The 19,535-nt window shown below is 44.4% G+C and overlaps 1 protein-coding gene and 1 long non-coding RNA gene across 3 annotated transcripts in view; one reads left to right on the forward strand and one right to left on the reverse strand.

Annotated features, from left to right (window-relative positions):
- WNT2 (Wnt family member 2) overlaps positions 1-19,535 on the forward strand; it is a 48,145-nt gene that overhangs the window by 14,807 nt on the left and 13,803 nt on the right. The window contains exon 4 of the mRNA XM_003134756.5: positions 10,878-11,142. Within this exon, the coding sequence (XP_003134804.1) occupies positions 10,878-11,142 (265 nt within the window). The remainder of the gene's footprint in view (positions 1-10,877; positions 11,143-19,535) is intronic.
- Positions 11,151-19,535, reverse strand: part of LOC106506804 — a 38,877-nt gene continuing 30,492 nt past the window's right edge. For both annotated transcript variants that reach the window (XR_002340271.1, XR_001302366.2), the window contains 2 exons: positions 16,502-17,335; positions 11,151-15,077 (listed from right to left, as the gene is read on the reverse strand). This is a non-coding gene — a long non-coding RNA (uncharacterized LOC106506804). The remainder of the gene's footprint in view (positions 15,078-16,501; positions 17,336-19,535) is intronic.

Here is a 19,535-nt window from a genome sequence, read left to right on the forward strand (position 1 = left end):
CAGCAGAAACAAATCTGACTAGTATCCATGAGGATGCCAGTTTGATCCCTGGCGTTGCCATGTGCTGTGGTATAGGTTGCAGATGCAGCTCAGATCCTGTGTTGCTGTGGCTGCGGTGTAGGCTGGCAGCTATAACTCCGATTCAGCACCTAGCCTGGGAACTTCCATATGCTACAAGTGCAGCCCTAAAAGCCATGAAAAGAAAAGAAAAGGAAGGGAAGGGATGAAAGAAAAGAAAGAAAAGAAAAGAAAAGAAAGAAAATGGTTTTTAGACGAGCTTCAATAGGCAGTAAGAATTATTATATATATGGTTAGTTAACGGTAATGTTCTTGAACTCCACAAATATAAATGCCACACTTTATATTTCCTAGCCAAGCCCACCCAGAGTCACTTTTTAAAGAATGACAGTACTCAAGAAATCACAATGTCTTATTTAAGGTAATAAATGATTGCATAACCAAATGAACTGCAGTTTGCTAATAAATATTCCTTGTTTTCCCAATTCCAGAGCATGTATGTTTGAAAGATATGTTGGTCTGATTTTCAGTAACTCTTAGAGATGTGGACCTGACAGAAGGATTTAATTGTTAATAAATGTCCTTGGCTTTAAGCCAGCAACTGAAAAATTAAATAATATGCTTTCAATGTGTGTTTCCCTCAAGAAAACTGATAAAGAACCATAAATATGGTAGTTGCTTTGTGGCATACACCCAACTAAAAAGTGAACTACTAACACTTCTTCAAATACTCAAGTTTAACTAAATAATTTAGTTGAAACATAGAATATAAAGACCTAAAATTAATTTTAAGTAGGATTTCTATGGAAAGGTCATTGGTTAAGTTGGCATACATTTCACATGGTATAAGGTGGTTTGCCCTTTTTCTAATTGGATGAGAATCAGAATGGCATGACGCAGGGGTCATAAACTCAGCCAAATGCAGGTACCTACAAAAAAAAAGTCTAATGTTCTGCAAAGAAGTCTTACAAAGACACCCTGGCATTGTTTGGGCTCAATCTCCAAAAAAGCTAAGAAACTAAAATTCCACTCTCCCTGGGAGAAGTTTGTCTTTAAAACTGGCAAACTAATTCTTTCTAGACTAATTAGATGTGCAAACACTAAGTGTAAAAACATTTGTAGAACCCACTGAACCCAGAGAACATGACCTCCCCCCCAGGGGATTTCCCTGGCAGAGTGATTTAAAGTGTTGACCTGGTGTCAAGCTTGGGGTGCATCCTGCCTCAGCCACACTGTCTGTGAGACTGAGGGTGAAGTCCTTAGCATCTAGGTGTCTCAATACCCTCATCTGTAAAATGAAGATGAAAGTCGTATACGCCTTACAAGCTCTTAGGGATTAAATAAAATAGTGAAAATAAAGTGCTTAGTGTGGCTTAACATATGGTAAGATTTTAATGAATATTATACCTCATTATTCTGCCTTGATCTTAAATTGGGATAGATTAATAGAAAATAGAATTATTCTAGTCTACACAATGCATGTATTTCCCTCTTCCATACCTTTTAAAAAAATTCAGACTTCTGTCTCTGTGATATAGAATACTAAATTTATAAGTTTCTTAAATTCTAAGATTAGAAAGTACCTCTGCAAACCTGAGAGCTTAAAATGCTCAAAATCAAAGATTTAAGGGCCATCAAATATCTTCTAAGATTTTAGCACTGAAGCAATGATAAGCTTATTGAAGATTTTTTTAATTGAGAAAAGGTGTTAAGCTAAAAATGGTTTCTAGGGAGTCCCCTGTGTTCCTAGTGGTTAAGGATTTGGTGTTGTCACTACTGTGGTGCAGGTTTGATTCCTGGCCTGAGAACTTCCATATGCCTGGGGCTCAGCCAAAGCAAAAAAAAAAAAAAATTAGGCTAAATGCCGAAAGAGTAGTATTGTTCTTAGTAGTAAATTTAGTCATCTTTTTTTTAAGCAGTCACGTCAAATGAGCAAGGGTTTAGAGATGAAATGCTACAGAGTAAACACCTATGATATTAAGCAAATGCTGAGGGAAGGGGGTTGATGAAGAATTGTGCTGGCCACCTTGGTGATATAAAAAACCATGAGAGCTGTGAGATTATGCAAAGAGGAGCCTAAGGAGGTTGGAAATGGAACATTGACAGCAGCCCACATCAAGAATCAAAGAAGGAAGGAGTACTCTTTAGAAAAGATTCAAGACAAAATAGGAAACGGGACCTAAATGTGTCATGGGTTGTGGTCTAAGTTTCTGGAAGAAGCTTTCGGCATCGCACACTGGAGAGAGACAGCAAGTCACTGTAATTGATTCTTTCTTTGTTCTTTCTTTCTGTTATAAAAATAATACGCAAAAGTAGCAAACTGAGTTGAACAGGAGAGTATATCATAAAATGAGAACATTTCCTCCCCTCACAGTCCTTGTCTCCTTCCAGAACATATCAAAGTGCAAACGGACTCAAAGCTGTGGACTGAACATATACTATTTCACCCCTGCCTCCCTAAACCTCATTAAAGTTATACAATGGAATAAAAATGGCTTACATCAACAATAAAGAGAATGGTCAAAGGAATGAGAGAACTCAACAAGTTGCTGGAAAGCAGAAAGCCAAGAAGAAAGTGTAACTGAAAAAGCAGGATGGCGAGGTCTAGAAGAAAAAGAGCAGATGGGGGAAACAATAACAAAGCAGATGAGGCAACAGCAAACGTGGAAACCAAGATGTCCTACTAAAATTTCAGATACCAGTGAGCTCTGGAGAGAAGCATAGGCCTGAAAATTAGGGTTAACTGAATAACCTGCTGGTGGCATGAGGAACCCCATCTCCACCCCTTCGTCTCTAAGCAGAACTCCTGGAAATCTAGTGTCCAACATCCCAGGCTTTCTGGAGTTAGAGTCTCCAGAATAGCCAGTGTCCTCGCTACTCACCAGAAAGCAAACCTCTGGTCCACAGGCCCCACTATATAACCAGGGTTCCTAAATATATTTTATGACTTCATTCTTAAATATGAAGAGATTGTCCAAGAATGACCATATATTTGATTAAATTCAGAAGCACAAAAGAAAAAGCAAAAAAAGAGGAAAAAAAGCCATAAGTTGGGGATGAAAAGAGAAATTTTTAAAATCCTAATTAGTCTCCTCACAGAGATCCAAGAAGATATTAATATCCATAAACAAGAATGGATGCTTTGCAAAAGTGACAACTAGAGAATAAAGAATTTGGAAGAGAAAGCCAAAGAAATCTCCCAGAGAGCCAAACAAAAAGCCCAAGAGACAAATGGAGAACCATAAACCTCACTTCTCTTTCGCACTTGAGTTTGAAACCAACTGGAAAATGGACAGGGGAGGTGGACAGTAGAGCAGCAGCTGCACTACTGAAAAAAGACTGCCTTGGAGGATGCAGCTTCAAGGCTGTAACTCCACCCCGCACTGGGCAGACTTACTCACCCAGTCCCAGGCTGCATGCTGGGGCCCTGCAGGCAGCCCCTTGCGGGAGGGTAGGAGCTGATTATAACTCATCTTCTCCACAGGCTGGCAGATGCCCAAAGAGAAAGAACCCAGGCCCACAAGCCCTGCTCCTTCCTCTAAACTCACTAGTTGGATAAGTCACTTCCCCTCCCCTGGGGAGAAATGAGTAAGGGGATGGAGAGAGCCAGGAGTGTTATCTAATGGAATTTTTTCCTCAAGAAGCCAGGAAGAAAGTATTAAAACTATAAAAGAGAAAATATAAGAGACATGGAGGATTGATTCAGAGGTTCGGCATAATTAGAACGCCATAAAGAGACTAACAAAGTGTGGAGTGGAGGAAAATATGAAAAGAACATCTTAGTGCCGAAGTTTCCAAGTTGAAAGGGCCCACTGACAGCTGAGTAGAACTGATTTTTTTTAAAAATCCTAAATATGTCATTGTGATATTTCAGAACAAGGATAAAGGAAAGTTTCTAGAATCTTTCACTGATGGGGGGTCGGTGGAGGAGGGATGGGGTGGGGTGCGTGAAATGAAAAAAACACATCAGTTGCCAGACATCAGCCAGACATCAGATTTCCCATCTACACTAGAGGCCAAAGGCTGTGGGCACTGCCTTCAGTTTTGAGGGGAAGTTATTTTCAACTCAGAATTTTATAACCAGCCAAACTATTATTCAAGTGTAAAAACTGAACAAGGACATCTTAACACACAAGATTCAGAAAATGCATTGGTCATGCACCTTAAAGGAGTAACTCAAGAAGGGGCTGCAGCAACAGAAGGAATAAACCAAAGAAAGAGAACCATTGCACCTGGCAGAGCAGCATGTGCAGTCTTAGGAGGGCTAAGAAGATGCAGGACCATGCAACCCCCAGGAAATGAGGGGAAGCGACCCAAACAGGTGGAATGAGTATGAGAGTGGAAAACACTGGGTTACAGTAAATGCACTTGTAGCAAGTTAAATGAGAAAACCCCAAACTTCACTCCGGAAACATTATTCTTTGGCATAGAGGTTGTGCTATTGGAATAGAGATTATACAATGCAGTCCTGGCGATGCCCTTGGTTGTGCAATTAAATGGATGACAACAATGTTTACAGTTTTTGGTTTTTAGGACTGACTTCTAGACACACTGTGTGAGACTTAACTATAGTTCCAGAACAGAACTTTAATGCTCTCATCTTTGTCCCTATAAAAGGACAGGCCCTGCTGACAAAGACTGGGAGGTAGAGGGGGAGGAAAAAGGAGGAGCTACAAATAGCCTCATCTCACCAGAGCCACACCAATGACTTTAGGAACTGGAAGGTGTAAAGTTGCTCCCTAGAGTTGTAGAGATCCCCAGAACCAAGGTGATAGAACCATGTTGGGAGTCGGGGGTGTAAATTAAGATCTCACCCTCCATAATGTGAAGTCTATTAGGAACTGTCTAATGTTTATCGGTAGATAAATAGGGTGACAGGCAGAGCTGCCACTCTGCCAACAGTGCACCACATCCCTCTCTGGAGGGCTCTGTTCACAGCATTGCAGATTTGTTTAGTTATTAAGGGAACTTGCTGGCAGATGTCCATGGAGTGTCTTGAGGCTGGGGTGCCCTTCTCTATTTCTCATAAAGCTGGCAGTCAGCTGGCACAGCATTGGTTGTGTAGGCATTTGGGAACCACCAGGAAGGGCAGAATATATTAACCACTCTGGGGTTGTGCTGTGCAGACTGGGAGGGGAGAGAGGAGAGGATATTGCTTGTCACCTTCTTTTCTGCACTATGTGATTTTTTTAAAGTTATATGCACATGTTTCTTTAATTAAAAAAATGTAAAGTAATAATTACAAACACGAAAAGCCCTAGACCATCTGGCAGCCCCTAAGGTGGCCCTAAGTCCTCAGCATCTTTCACTCCACCTTTTATGGTGTAAATACAGGTCTGAAGCCGCTCCACCAGCGGCCTGCGTGGGAGGCCTGCCAGCCCCTCACCCAGCGCCTCCGGAGGCCCTCGGGAAGCGTCCCTCCCGGCAGCTCCCTCCACTGCAGCCTGTCCTCTAAAAGCACGTGCCTTTACTCCAGTGGTCGCCCCCCATCTTTCGTGCCGCCAAGGCAGCACTAGCGCAAAGGGCCGTTTGTGGCCAAATTTCCCTGGAGGTTAGAGTTTTGGAGACATAGGGCAGGCCACAACTTCCAATTCAGTCTTCAAACACCCCTGTTCCTAGAACGTAAGGCCGTCCCTCCACCAGCATCGCTCACCTTCTCGGCCCTCCGTGGGCCCGGCTCCGGCCACGGTGCATGGTGCGCGGTGCGGGGTGCGCGGGGCTCTTCCTTCGCTGCTGCTTTCCAGGATGTGGAAGTAACTCTCAACTTGGCTGAGTATTAGGGTCACCTGGGCCCCACCCCAGCCCAGGTTCTGGTATATTCAGGCTGGGAGGGCCGAGGCCAGCTAATCTGTGATGGAAATTGTGTCCAGGTGATTTTAATGTGTAACCAAAAGAAGAAACACTTGCTCTGTGCTCTCTAGGTGCCAGGGAACAATCCCCAAATTCCTGTTTTTTTCTTTTACTGTGAGGAGTAGTTTGACTGTTTTTCCGTCTCTTTCTGGATCATGCAGCCCCTCTGAAGGCAGCCAGATTGTAAAGGAACGTTCTTTCCCTTCCTTCTCTGTGTATGCACACATACGCAGGCCTTTAAAAAGTGGACTGTACCAAAAATACTGCTCTGCATTTTGCTTTTCCCTTGTTTTCCTTTCATGTCTCTAAGAATGACCTAACTTATTAGTCAAATACCACATCATATTCCTTTATTAAGCACATACTGTAATTTGCTAAACTATTGTTTTGTTGATGTCATTTGGGTTTTTTCCTAAATATTTGGCTATTGCTAATTAAGCTGTAATGAACACTCAAGTGGGTATGTATCTTTCAGAACTTGTGCAAATATTTCCAGAATGGAATCACCAAAGTCAAAGGATTGGACATTTAAAATGTTGACAGGTATTGCAAAAATGCTCTCCATTTAAATGGTTATCAGTTCACTTTCTCACCAACAGTTTGTTAAAGCATCTCCTTTGAGTTCTCTTACCAACACCAAATTTTTTTTTTTTTTTTTTTGTCTTTTGTCTTTTGAGGGCCGCACCCGCAGCATATGGAGGTTCCCAGACTAAGGATCCAATCGGAGCTACAGCTGCCGGCCTACACCACAGCCACAACAATGCTAGATCCGAGCTGCGTCTGCAGCCTATATACACCACAGCTCATGGCAAATAGGATCCTTAACCCTCTGAGCGAGGCCAGGGATCGAACCCACAACCTCATGGTTCCTAGTCGGATTTGTTTCCACTGCGCCACAACTGGAACTCCACCAACACCAAATGTTATCATTCTTTTTACTATTTGCTAATCTGTTAAGCAGAAAAACAACAACAACAACAAAAAAAAAAAACCATGGTGTTGCATTGTTTCAGTTTGCATTTCTCTGATTACTAGTGAAGCTGAACATTTTTTGTCTCTTTGTTAGTACTTTGTATTTCTCCCATGAATGGCCTGTTTAATAGAATTTTGATGACAGTTTGGAAAATGCAATGTAATTCCTATTTCTCTCCCTACCTCTTTTTTGCCTCATTATATAGGTCTATAATATAATTCATTTGATTCTTGATTTATTCAGAAGAATAGAGGGAAGCAGAATAGGCACAATGTAAAATTTGAGCAAAGCACAATGCAATTTTATATAAAGATTTTAAATGTGTTTTCAGAAAGAGCACGGGTCTGGGAGTGAGACATATCTGATTCACATCCTGGTTGGCCTCTGTCTAGCTGGGTGACTAGGGATTTACTTTCCTCACTGAGCCCTGGTTTTCCTAACTGTAGAATGGGAGTAATCATTGACTTGATGCACCACGGTTATTAGGTAAGATAACGTGCAGAGCCTGGCACATAGTGCAGGACGCAATCCGTGGTGCTCATTATTAGAATGTTATTATAACGTTTGACTCTCGGAGTTCTTCTAAACTAGGAATCCTTAGAGTGAGTTTCTCCATCCCATTTCTCACTCTCGTATCGACTACTCTATCAGGCCACCTAGGCTTCGCTCCCCTTCCCTCTGCCTCTCTGAGGGAGCAGGGTGTGGCCTCTTCCAGGTTAAGAGCTTGAACTTGAAGGCTGAAAACCTGTTATTAGAAGCGGTGGAGGTAGTCCCACTGGGATCCAGCACTGCCCCGACTGTGTGTCGAGAATAAGGCCTGAAGATGCAAACAAACCCAGTAGCACAGAAGGCATCCCCCTCCCTCCCCCGCCAATGGTTAATCAGCAGATAGAGCTTATGATTAACCCACAATCAAGAACTCACCATGGTTCCAGTGGAAATACTTTCAGTTATAAGCAACAGAGCCTGGGACAGTAAAAAACGAAGAAAACTTAGTATCTTGGATCACGAGAAGTCTGGAGGCAGGGCAGGGCCACAGTGGGTCATTCGAGCAGTTGGGCCACAGCCTCCAGAACCCAGTCCTTCCCAGCTTCCAGGACTGCCGTCTGCAGCTGGTGGCTGGTCCTGTGCTGGCTGCCTCATGTCCCAAGGGGGCTTCTGCAGAAGACAGCATCCAGAGACAGAGAAAAGGGGGTTCTCCCCTTTTGAAGTGTGAAGAAACCTTTCTTACAAGTCCCCGCACAGATAACTTCTTACATCACATTGGCCCAAATTGAATCACCACGTGCCCTCTGCGAAAAATAAATCAGTGGCAGGACAGTGAACTTACTGTTATTGATTTGGGCTGCTCTGGGTCAGAGAGAGGCTGGGCCACTTCGGAGGCACGTGGCTGCCCAACACCTTAGCAAAATTTAGGCAGGATGAAGGGAGTGGCCACCGCCAGTCAATAGTGAATGGTGGTGGTGACCAACATTGGGTTCCATGGCCATGTGTATCTTTATAAGGGAAATACAGAAGGTGTATTTAAGTTCCACTTTTCCAATTAATATGCAAACCCTTCGGTTAATCATATAAAAATATCAGGTTTGAACTTTGCAACCTGGAAACGTAATATTACACAGAGAGGGAAGTAATATTTCCCGCCACTTTCAAAGTTAGGAGTATTACTTAGAATAGTCCAGCTGTTAAAGGAACAAGCTCTGAGGAATGAGCATTTGTAATTGATGCCTAAGTGCTTGGCATAGGGTGAGTTCTGTGTGGCTCCCTCAAGATCTGAGGATAGAAAGTTCCTGGACAGGTGACCCAGATGGGGCAGAATGGGGCAGACAAGGTGACTCTCCTAGGGGTGTGCATGTGGCAGAGGCCAGCTGTGCGGGCCACGCAGGGAGCCTCATACCAAACACTTGGAGTATAAAGACCGCGCAGGGTGGGGGCACCCGGGGAATATAGTTCCAGAAAAAAGTGTTCATTACAAGACATCCTTGAAAGATGCCCAGATCCCCGTAACCTGGAGGACCAGACTGATGACATTTCATGGTTCAAGGCCTGAGTGGGGAAGGGTATAAGAGAATCCATGGCTTTGGAGCCACTGTGTGGTCTTGGCTCCTTTAGTGCTAGAAGGCTTTTGTGGAACTGACTTTCTGGAATGCTGAACATTTCTGCACACTTGATTCTATTATAGCCTTGGTTGGAAACTGAGTCTGTGGAAGAGGCAAAACCAGCGGGGAGTTACCTGGGGTGAGGCCCGGGGGGGGTGGGGCGGAGAGGCAGCCTGGAATAGTGGTTTCTGGGGACAGGGGGGTGATGGGGTAGAGGGAGGGGGAGCTAGGGTACTGCCGGGAGCTCCACCTGGGCTGTATCCCACACCTGGAATCTCAGGGAGTAGGCAGAGCAGGGTTCAAACTAGCACCTCCAAGCTCTTGAAATAGGTCTCTCAATGTGTTACCCTAAGAATTTTGTTCCCTGTACCACCTTGGAAAATGTCATCAAGGGGTTTCGCTCCCCCTCTGCCTATGCCCCCCACTCCAGATACCCTCTGTCTGGGACAGGCAAATAGGATGGGCCCCTCAGAAGGCAGGTTTCTCCTCCTCCGCTCCATGACGGAGCTGAGGACAAAAGGAGTAGCCTTGGTGACATTTCCAAGGCTGGTCTCTCCCAAGCCTTTCCAAGCGTCACAGATCTTTGGGTATCTGATTGGGGTGCAGGGGGGGTGTTGGCTAATCATCAGTCATGACTTCCCATGAACAATCAAAAGCTCTTTAAAAATTATAACAGTTTGGAAAATGGGTTGACCTAACATGAGAATAGTTCAGACTTTTGGCGGAAGGGAAAAAAAATGACAATTGTGCAAGTATTGAATCGTATGAAAAAGGGAAAACAGGTAAGTTTTTAGTCAAGAAACATGTTCCTGGAAAATATTTCGAAGAAATCCATTGATGTGCAGGTCCTGTGCGTGAGAAAGGCTTCAAAGTCTGGATTGACATCTGGCCATTCCACGCCCTGGCCCAGGAGCCTGGACAAATCATTTTACTTCACCGATCCTTAGTCTCCTCCTCTGTGAAATGGGAGAGCAGCAGCTTGGGATGAGTGCTGAGAATGCTCTTCCCTTGGGGACCCAAGGAGAACTGGGCCCAGGCAGAAGAACTCACAAAATCACTTTGGAGATGGCACAGGTGTACTGGCTAATCCCCAAACCAAAGCAGAAGTTTCCCTGGACAGTTTTAGCATTCCCTGGAGCCCTTCCCTGTTCACTGGTTCACAGTCCATGCAAGAGGGACCTCTGGGTTGGGAGCCGGCTGAGTTGGGCTTGTCCTGCCTGCCTTTGCTTCCTCTCCATGAAAGAATAGAGCCAGCTCAGCCCTGTTATCTAAACAGAATAACCCGGCCAGAGTTGAGTGATAATCGCCCAAATATAATGTCACCCTCGGGGTCACCAACTGACTTTCCAGTGTACCCTGACTCTGTCCCACACCAGCTTTAACCTCTGTGAGTCTTGCTCTTCAATCACCTGCAAAATAAATACTGTAGCACAGGACCGTTCTGAAGTTCGAGGTCATCCAGAGAGAGTGTAGAAAGCATCAGTTCAATGCCCGGAACACGGAAAGCTCCTCAGAAATAGGAACAGTTGCATTTCTGAAAGGAAATGGGCTTAGCAATTACTTTCTTAATTTGAGTGATAGGATACGTTTTCAATATAGTAAAGCTATATTTATTTTGAAAATACTCTACTTCATTCCCTCAATCTTCAAACTGGCCCCACCCCAATAAATTCAAATTAGTGAGGATTTCCTTCCAGCCTTAGGGAAGCGGGATTCACAGTCAGGCGCCGCCCCTCCCCCTTCTCCTCACTGCCGCACCTGCTGCTGTCAGTGTGGTGTGGCCGAAGTGACCAGCAAGTGACCCTGACATCTCCCAGTCCTGAGCCCCAGGATCTTGGGTCTTCAGTCACTTCTGATTGCACGGAGGGAAGGAAAGTGGCAGCGTTTGTCACATTCTGGAGTCTGCCTGTCCTGAATTTGTCCATGTCCTCCCACAGGCTGTAAAGCGGTTCCTGAAACAGGAGTGCAAGTGCCATGGCGTGAGCGGCTCCTGTACCCTGAGGACCTGCTGGCTGGCCATGGCCGACTTCAGGAAAACAGGCGATTACCTCTGGAGGAAGTACAACGGGGCCATCCAGGTTGTCATGAATCAGGATGGCACGGGTTTCACTGTGGCTAACAAGAGGTTTAAAAAGCCCACGAAAAATGACCTCGTATATTTTGAGAATTCTCCAGACTACTGTATCAGGGACCGAGATGCAGGTAAGTGAAAACACTTTATTCACAGCACCCAATTCTTCTAACAATCAGCAGTCTGCAGTTTAAATGCAGTTCTGTATTTTCAGCCCACCAGTCCTGAAAGTGCAGCGTGCTGCCTTCAGATTTAAAGCTCAGGTTCCTTATAATTCACATCGAAAATGCACAGAGTTCTCCTAAGCACCTGGAAAAACAGGTTGATAATGTCAGATTCTGGAGACACGGGAACCCAGCAAGAATGTACATAATAACAAGTCAACATATGTAGCAAAATTCTTCAGCCTGGACAGAACTCTAGTTCTTGGGTTAATGCCCACAATGTGTATCAACCCTGCATCTTTCCTGTGCTCCTGATGCTGAGAGGACAGCTTTGCAGTGTCTCTTCCCCCTTTAGGCCCCACCTCTGTGCCTACAGAAGAGGGTTCCAGGCTTTACAGTAACCCTCTTCTGAAATTCACCATACTTCACATTCCCTGGCTCTTTCCAATATGCTCAGAAGTTGCCAAATACTTGAAAGCAAGAATTCATCCCCACTGGCTCAGCTGTCGGCAAGCAGTGGATGAGGGCTGCGTAAGAGGCACTTTGTTTATTGCAACCACACCCTTCTCTTGCCCATGGCGCCTCCTCTGTCCTGAACTCACTCAAGGGGCAGCTTCATCAGCCCCAGCAGAGCTGTTGCCACCTGTGGGTTTGGTACATGTGCTTTTCTCTACCTCTCGCCCCTCCTGGTCAGCACGGAACTCCAGGCTTAGCAAGGCATGTGCAAAGACTGGTACACAATGAGAATGAGTACAAGTCTCAGTGGAGAGGAGGTGATGGGAAGCCCACAGCCACCTTGGCTCAAGCCAACTTCTCAGACTTAGTAGAAAGCAAGGGAATTCATTACCAGGAAAAACATCCTCAAATTCAAATTCTGAGTTTGTTTTTCATTCCAAAGTAATTGCAAAGGAAGCAGTAAAACAGTACAGACATCAGCAGCTCTTAACAGGATTGACCGAGAGGCATGATGACCAGGGGATGTCACAAGAAGTTCAAAGCCTCTTGTTTGTCCCCAAGTGGTTGAACATCCTTCCTGGTGTGATGAGCTAGTGCTTTGCAGCCCCGGAGCAAGTTTGTACATGCTGCCTCTGGATTCATAACTGCTGAGTGAAAGGGCCAGATGCTGTGCCCTGCTGCATTCCTCACGTGCTTTGTGACTTCTAACGAGTCATCCTACCTGTCAGGTCCAAGTTTCCACCGACTCCCCAAGAAACCTGTGCTTTGATACAGGATTGTTCCAGAGATCTGGGTCCCCCTCTGCCATTACCTATCGGTTCCTCAGAAAGGCGTGGGGATGATGACATCAGGATCAGTTTGGGAACTACGTATTGACTCCTGTGTGTCAGGTACTGGGCTAAGACCATTGCACACATGGTCTTATTTAATCCTTAGAGCCGCCCTGTGACATCAGTGCATTGGAACTGATTACCGAAAAAAAAAAAAAAATTAAGAGGAGGGTGGCTCCTTGTTGATCAACACCAAGCAAGAACCAAATTTGCATCTTATTTTTTGAGGTTAGATAAGCGGCCCGGGATATCGTCATCCCTGTTGTACAGATGAGATGTGTGAATGACCAGCTCAAGATCTCACTGGTGGCGGAGGGGACATGGTGTCCAGCGGTCTGACCCCACAGTCTGCGCTTCTCATTCTGACACTAAAATCTGTCCTTTCCCCCAGGGCAGGCAAGTAAAAGGCCTGGGTAAAGCTGAAAGCTTTCAAATGTAAGAGAACCTGCTTCCCCATCTTTTCTAGTTTTTTTGGATTGAAGCAGTTTGCACAGTGAAGCAAACAGTTAGGCTCAATGATCATTTAACTGCCTCGTAGATAGTCACAAAAATAAAGACTTTGCTTTCTTTTCCCCAAAGGGGAGATTCTGGTTTGAATCGCTGCTGCCTCTTCAGGATACTAAGTTACTCTTGCATCTTTTGCTTTTTCTATCCCTGTCTCAGAATGCAATTCTTTTCCTAGATCCTAATAGAGCAAATGCCTCTGCAGCACCTACCACATGTTTGGGCTTGATCTTCATTCTCGCATTGAATAAGGGGGGGTATGCTGTTATCCCACTTCAATGGGAGAGGTAACTGGGCTCTGCCAGACAGGTTATGGATTTTGCCTAAGGACTTTCAGTTGGTAAAAGGCAGAGCAGGCACTTGAATCCGAGTCTCTCCAGCCTTGTAACCATTTTACCCTGCCTCCAAATGCACCAGCCACAGAGCATACTGCTGTAGGCGTGGACTTTCTGAGAAGCTATATAATTTTTTAACTTTCTTAATTTATTTCGGTTCTATTTTATGCTCATTTTAGCTTTTCTGACTTAGATGTGAATTTGGTTCTGGGTTGGTGTTAATTAAACAGGAGCCGCCTTGTTTTTTCAGTTTTTTAAGTTGCCAGTTCCATTGTTTTAGATCAGATTTCCACTGAAATTCCTAGATTATTCATAAACTGTGTGAACTATACTTAATGCTGTATTTAGCTGAGCCTAGAAAAATGCCAAAGTCACCCATAAAAACCTGCACTATTTCTTTTGAATTCTGCTTGCCATCAGATGATTATTTTAGTGAAAATAGATTCAGGGCATTTGATATCATGTAGGCAAAAATTTGGATTGTTGACAGTATTTTTTTCATTGTTCATGTTTGGACGAAATGGGTATGTATGAGATGCAGATTTTCCCTGAGACAGCCTCCTTCATCCCACCCAGCTGCCAGGGGCCTTGCATTTATCTCCACAAAGACGGGGCTTTCTCCTGGCCACTTTCTACTGGAAACTTCTGCAGTAGGCACTCTAGCGAGTCAGTCAAATTGTGTGGTTCTGAATCTTCCTAGAGTAGCTCCTAACTTCTGGCTGTGGAGGCTGGGACGTATGACAGAATCTGAGGCCTGTGGGAAGGCGAGATTCCTGCATCTCCCTCAGTGGCTTTTTTTCTGGGCTCTGTGTCCTCACCTGGGTCAGTGCTAACATCCCCTGGTCTGTGTGAAAGAGCACCCAGCAGGCACAATGACACAGCCAGGACACCACTAAGGGAGGCTCTTCCTTCACTAGGATCAGGAAGGGCCTGCGGTCTGGTCAGTGGAACGTGCTCAGAATGGGTTCCCATCAGAGGTATTCAGGCTCTAAAATAAGTCTGAAGTTTGCAATAAAATTTAAATCAAATAACATTTTTTTCCACTTTCTCTGTTAAACTCGATATTAGCTTTTCCCTAGATTGCATCTGAAACCACTCACTCTCCTGTGCTGTGGTTATTTTAGTTTTTGTTTTTTGGTTTTTTTAAACACATATCATGTACATTTACTATTCAGCTGATTGGGTACCTTCTCCTTGCCAGCACTTGGAAAAGCAGTGCTGGTGAGCAGTGGAGTCAAGCAGAAGATATTTGGAATTAACAGACTCTACTCTTGCTGGTCAGCACCTGCTTCCTATTCAGATTTGCTCATAATCTGACCAAAGTGAGCTGGCCTGTTTTGTCGATTCAGTTTGTGGAGTGGATAAAAGTTTACGGGTCTAGTCCTCTATTTTCCAAAGTGAAGATCTCTTCAGAACTATTGAATGAGAATCAGAGGGGTTTTTCCTGAGATTCTGGATGCTGTTTAAACTCAAGCACATCATAGTTTGAAAAATCTATGATTTACTAGTCTATGATTCCGGATTCTTCCATGAGCATTAGGTAAGAAGAAACCTAGAAAGTTTTTTTTTTAAATACCTGATCTCTAACATAGAAAAAAAAATATTTTGTTTAGTTTTTTAATTTGAGGAGCACACGCGGGTATTCTTTCACATTAAGGCCCCCAAACCCTCTGAAACCTCTTTTACCTTGAGTAGCACAGGCACATGATTTCAGCCATCAGAGCTTCCACTGGAATTAGCTTGATGGACATCCTCAAGTCAGCCCTTCACAGAAGTCCTGAAATAATGATACCAGGACTAGTGAATTTTGGTGAGAAGAGTTGCAGAGGGTGAGTCAAAACCCTGGGGTATTCCTAGGTGAGGACAGACCCAGCAGACTCAGACCCTGGGCTATAAGCCTCTTGTGCATTTTCTCTTCTCCACAAGCAGTAGCTTCCATTTAGAGAGGAGGAAACTGAGGCTCTGAAAAGCTAACTTGCCCAAGATTTGTGTGGCCTGTAAAAGGGAAATCAAACAAATAATAATCAAAACAAAAATCTACTCTTTTGGAGTTCCTGCCATAGCTCAGCGGTAGGAAACCCAACTAGTATCCATGAGGACATGGGTTCGATCCGTGGCTCGCTCAGTGAGTTAAGGATCTGACATTGCCCTGAACTGGGGTGTAGGTTACATTGGTGGCTCAGATCCCATAGAGTGCTGTGGCTGTGGCTGTGGCGTAGGCTAGCAGCTACAGCTCTGGTTCGACCCCTAGCCTGGGAACTTGCTTATGCCACAGGTATGGCCCTAAAAATCAAAACAAAAACAAACTACACTTTTTCCTCACTTCTTGAAATAGGGGAAGGGTCATGACTGGGGGGCTGTGTAATAATGAGGCAGCACAATGATGCATAATGAATGGGATGAGGTGCCCACTAAGCAGAGAGGTGGAAGGTGAGGACACTCAGCTCAGGTTGCCTGGAAGCCCCTTTGAATTACAAGCCCTTCCAGTCTTCGAGAGTGTTCCTGTCTTGAATTGTTCCTAAGAAATGATAAGCTCAAAAACTGATTAAGGAAGATTTTCTTTTGGCGACAACAACAACAAAAGACATTTTCCCCTAGTCTTCAGTTGCAGAAGGTGAGTGCTCTGAGGTTCGGCTATAAATACTCCCCAGAGATTCGAATAGGTACAGCCCCCGTGTGATGCGGTGCATGTGACACTTTGCAGGCCAAACTGGAGGCCAGATCTAGGAAGGAGGCTTTCTGGGATGGGTGGTTCTGTGGTTATCTACTCTGGTTATTGCCCCAGGCATCTGTAAATCAAAGGAGCCCTTAAGTTAGAGATAGATGCATCTCTAAGGAAAGAATGCTGCTGTCCTCTGCAGAGAAGCGTCTGCACCTAATCACGGGCCACTCTCACTGGTTATTTTGTAAAACCCCTGACCTGGGCCAGAGGTCACCCTGCGGTCTCCCCTCCAACTGTAGAAAACAAGCAACCCTCCACCTCTTCTCCAGTCAAGTTCAAAAAGCAAATGGAGTTCAACGGTTGTTTAGCTTAGTTGCTGAAAGCCTGGTACAGGTTTCCCTCACTGTCTGGAAGCAGAGGTTTCCTATGAACCGTTTCGTAAGCTGAAATGGCACGAAGCAAAGAAGTAATTACTTTAGGACACATCTTGCTAACGGATGCACAAAATAAATCAAGATAAAGCACAGATGCTTGCAGACCCTGTTCAAAGCGATGGCGCCTTGGTGCTGAGACGCTGAGTGTAGTTCCTGGCGAAGGAACTCGGCGGGGCCCCTCTTGCTGCTTAGGTAGGGTATGCGCTGCCTCCACAACGACTCCTGCAAAAACAAACACTGAACGCTATTTTCACTCTTCACCTTTTTTTGGGAAAGCAAAAATTCTCTTCGGATTTCTTCTAGTTAGCAAAAACAGGTACTAAAGCAGGTCTTTCGAAAAAGCAAAATGCATCAAGTGAACTTTCTCAATCAGGGGATACCTGTCCCTGGCTGACAGCTGCAGGCTGTGGAGGACGTAAGTGTTCAGGTATTGTGCTTTTTACCACATAAATCACATTTAACAAACAGCTCAGAACCCATGGGAACATGACCCCAATCGTGGTTTGCAGAGATTTGTGTTCTAGACCTGTCTGGTGGTGTGGTCTGGTTTGCAGAACCTCTGAATGCTGTGCTTGTGACTTGGCTGAAAACAGGGGAATATCATGTCAGCCAGTAGCCGTGGGTAGACCTTATTTTGATATGAAATGTGCATTTCCCACCAGACATCTTAGGTCCTTCATTTCTTCATGGAACAAATATTTATTAAGCCCCTTCTATATGCCAGAAACTACGATAAACCCCAGGAATGCAAAAATGAAGTAGACAGACTTGGTCCTTGCCCTGGTGGCCTCAGAGGCCTCCTGGTCCTTGTAGATGTGCTGGGTGGGGAGCAGGCAGTGGCACGCAGCTGGGGAACCCTGCCTGGACAGGAATGTGATTTTCTTAGCTTTCAGACTTCACTCCATTGCTCCATTATGAGGTCTCACCTTACATTTGTCACTGTGAAATTAAAGAATAAGTTATGCATCTCTTTCTTTGTTGAGATATATAATAGAAATTTCAAGAACTGATATCTTAAAAAGTGCTACAACAGGAGAGCATGATAGGAAGAATGCATTGGTGAGGAATTTTAAGTCACCATTTTCATAGGTAATTATTGATTATATTGTATAATTAACATGGATTATCCAGCTCTTTTCAAGCTCTTAGGGGCATATCATGCAAGTGAGCCTGTCCTCCTTGCTAAAACACTGTTTCCTTGACCTCTGAACCACCACATCCTCCTGACTTTCCTCCTGTCCCAAGAGCTGATCTTTCTCAATTTCAGTTGCTCGTGTCTCCTTGTCTACTTCTAACTTCTGAAGATCTCCTGTGCCCGATCCAGGCCCTCCTCTCGTCCTTCTGTGCTTTTTTCCTTGGGTAGCCTCCTCCATTGCTGGGCCTTTAACTGGCAGCCTCATCTCTGTCCTCTCTCCTCATCTGGATCTAACTCCCTGCCTAACAGCTCCACTTGGATGGCTCACATTTTTAGAAACCTGCTGCTGTTCAAAACTGAGCTCTGGATTAATCCCATTCCCAAAACCTGCTTTCCTCAGGCTTTCCCTTCTCAGAAAATGGCACAGCCGTCTCCTCTCTTGGTCAAGCCATAAAGCCACACGTCCTTTGTTACACCGCTTTCTCACTTCCCCATCTGGACCATCACCACCACGTCCTTTTAAAATGCATCAGAGGGAGTTCCTATTGTGGTGCAGTGGAAATGAAACTGACTAGGATCCATGAGGATGTGGGTTCGATCCCTGGCCTCACTTAGTGCATCTGGGATCCAGCTTTTTTTTTTTTTTTTTGTCTTTTTGATATTTCTTGGGCCGCTCCCACGGCACATGGAGGTTCCCAGGCTAGGGGTCCAATCGGAGCTGTAGCCACCGGCCTACGCCAGAGCCACAGCAATGCGGGATCTGAGCCGTGTCTGCAGCCTACACCATAGCTCTCAGCAACGCCGGATCGTCAACCCACTGAGCAAGGGCAGGGACCGAACCCGCAACCTCATGGTTCCTAGTCGGATTCGTCAACCACTGTGCCACGACAGGAACTCCCCAGCTTTGCCATGAGCTGTGGTGTAGGTCACAGACGCAGCTCGGATCTCTGTTGCTGTGGCTGTGTCGTAGACTGGCAGCTGTAGCTCTGATTCAACCCCTAGCTTTGGAACTTCCATTTGCCATGGGTGCAGCCCTAAAAAGCAAAATAAATAAACAAACAAATAAATAAAATATATCAAGGATCTCAGAAAGCCTTGTTCTTTCATTCGCTGCACGTGCCACAAGTGGTAGTTAATTTGCTACTGGTCTGTCCCAGCGGATTCTGATTCCACAATGGTGGGAACTATATCTGGTCACCATTGATGCCCTAGCACCTGGTATTTAAACATGTGTTGAATTGAATTAATGGAAAGTTATAAACAACATAATGTTCATCATATTAGCTGGATTCTTATGTTGGTGCAGTGTCATAGCTTAAAAATAACTTAGTTTCTTTGGCAGGTAATTACTAAGCACGTCTTCACTCATCACTGACTGTAATACACAGCCTATGAAAATTCCCATTTAAGCTGAAGTGTTAAATGGAGTTTTTCCTCATATTCAAGTGCATTAGTGGGGCATTTACAGAGCTTAAGATGTTGCTGGCTGCCCATTTCCTTGGATGAGATAAAAGGTCTCAAATAAATGCAGCAGCAGACACTATCTGTTGCTTTTAGCTGCCACAAAATGCCCAGTTCTTTTGCTCTTTGGGGGGTCTTTTTCATTTACTGTTATCAGTGGGATTACTGGGCAGTTCATCTGATTCCATTGGTAACATAAGCAAAATACTTTTTACCCCCAGTGCTATTTTATGTTACAGGCATGATCTGTAAATCTGCACTACCTTTTAGAATATAAACTTGCTAGAATTACTATACTTTTAGGATACACTAAAAAGAACGCTAATTTGAATTTATAGTGACAATCAGATTGAATTTGTGAGAATTTTTTTAAAAAAGAAATTTTCTTCAAAAAAATTCAGAAAAAAAATTGTATTTTCTTATTTTGAAGTCTTTGACATGATTGTAACTACTGACAACAAAGAATTCACCAAATAGCGTTTTTATTTTTGTTTTTCCTTTGGAAATATAAAAAATTTATTTCTGGAATTCCAGTTGTGGCAC

This window comes from Sus scrofa, chromosome 18 (genome assembly GCF_000003025.6).
Source record: "Sus scrofa isolate TJ Tabasco breed Duroc chromosome 18, Sscrofa11.1, whole genome shotgun sequence".
Lineage (NCBI taxonomy): Eukaryota > Metazoa > Chordata > Mammalia > Artiodactyla > Suidae > Sus > Sus scrofa.